At 55.5% G+C, this 1669-nt stretch overlaps 1 protein-coding gene across 1 annotated transcript; it reads left to right on the plus strand.

Annotated features, from left to right (window-relative positions):
* The first annotated feature begins 517 nt into the window (after positions 1-517).
* TSSK6 (testis specific serine kinase 6) lies at positions 518-1390 on the plus strand. Its single transcript, XM_005241318.2, has one exon. The coding sequence runs from the start codon at positions 557-559 to the stop codon at positions 1388-1390; it is 834 nt and encodes a 277-aa protein (XP_005241375.1). The 5' UTR covers positions 518-556.
* Positions 1391-1669: the final 279 nt, after the last annotated feature.

Raw genomic sequence — 1669 nt, forward strand, 5'->3', positions numbered from 1 at the left:
GCGTTTAAAGTTCCCTGTCTGCACCACACAAAGGCAGAGAGCCTACCTAGCAAAACAGCTCCCTGCACCATCACGATAATAAAGTAAATATTTACAGCCAGCCCAGGTGGTTTGCAGTTAGGGAGACTAGAAAGCACGCCTTTGCACCACTCCATGCAGTTCTGATTTTAATATTACCAATACCTGGCAGAAAATGGGTATAGGTCCCCAAATGTGTTCCTCATCCCAGAAAGCTGACATTTAAACTCTCATCCTCCAAAAAGCCCCACTTTGAAAACTTAAATGAGGAGGCAGAAAAGGTAAAAACTCTAGAATATCCACCCATGGGAGTTCTCTGGCATGTGCCTGGGCCACCCATGGGCAGAGGGGACCCACCAGACACCCTTGTCATCTCACAAAGGCATTGCCATGCAACACTCCACACCATCACAATAGCTGGGTGAGCCCTGGAGCCCAGGGAGGCACCATGGGGGAGAACAGCGGCCGCGCACCATTAACGCTTTCTGATCCTGGAGCAAAACACCCGCTTCGATTAAGCCCATCGGGATCACACATCATGCCAAAAACCGACGGAGGAAAGAAGCTACTTTGTGAGCTGGGCTACAGTCTGGGTCACACATTAGGAGAGGGCAGCTTCTCCAAGGTGAAAGCAGCCACCTCCAACAAACATAAGGGCCCGCTAGCCATCAAGGTGGTGGACCGGCAACGAGCACCCCCAGCCTTCATGTACAAGTTTCTGCCTCGGGAGCTCTCCATCCTGCGCAAGATCCGGCACCCCAACATCGTGCGCACCTTCGATGTTATCGAGATCAGCAATGGGAAGCTCTACATCGTGATGGAGGCAGCAGCCAGTGACCTGCTGCAGCTGGTGCAGGAGCTGGGGAGGCTGCCCTGCGTCCCCAAGGCCCGGGACATCTTTGCACAGGTTGTGTCGGCCATGCGCTACCTGCACAGCCGCAACTTGGTGCACCGGGATCTCAAGTGTGAGAACGTGCTGCTCACCGCCGAGGGCCACCGGGCCAAACTCACCGGCTTTGGCTTTAGCAAGGAGGCCAACAGCTACCCAGACCTGAGCACCACGTTCTGCGGGTCACCAGCCTACGCTTCCCCGGAGGTGCTGATGAGCATCCCCTACGATGCCAAGAAGTACGACATGTGGAGCCTGGGGGTGATGCTCTATGTGATGGTGACTGGCTGCCTGCCCTTTGACCATACCCACATCTGCCGCATGTCCCAGCAGCAGAAGAAAGGGGTGCAGTACCCAGAGGGGCTGCCCCCGCTGCCGGAGCCCTGCCGAGCCCTCATCACCAAGCTGCTCCAGTTCAGCCCAGCCTCCCGGCCTGGCGTGGAGCAGGTGGCCAAGAACAGCTGGCTGAAGAGGGACATCTGAATGGGGAAGCCCTCCCCCGAGAGCCCAGGAGAGCAGTAACACTTCAGTGTAATCAATGCTGCGCTGGAAAAACCTTTTGGTGTTTTATTGATTATTTTGAGCCCTGGGGCACCTGTATGTGGGAGCTGATTGAACTTTGAGCACCAACAAGACCGTGTGCTCTCAGAAGTTGGTCAGATCCCTCCACGCAGGGGATACGCGAGCCTGCTGAGCCCTGTGTTTCAAGGCACAATGACCATGCTGAGTCAGTGGTAAGAGCAAAGCATGGGGCTGCTTACA

This window comes from Falco peregrinus, chromosome 8 (assembly GCF_023634155.1).
Source record: "Falco peregrinus isolate bFalPer1 chromosome 8, bFalPer1.pri, whole genome shotgun sequence".
NCBI lineage: Eukaryota > Metazoa > Chordata > Aves > Falconiformes > Falconidae > Falco > Falco peregrinus.

Bases quoted from the DNA above. Each gene is read 5' to 3' on its own strand.
- TSSK6 (XM_005241318.2), top strand. From the start codon at position 557: ATGCCAAAAACCGACGGAGGAAAGAAGCTACTTTGTGAGCTGGGCTAC.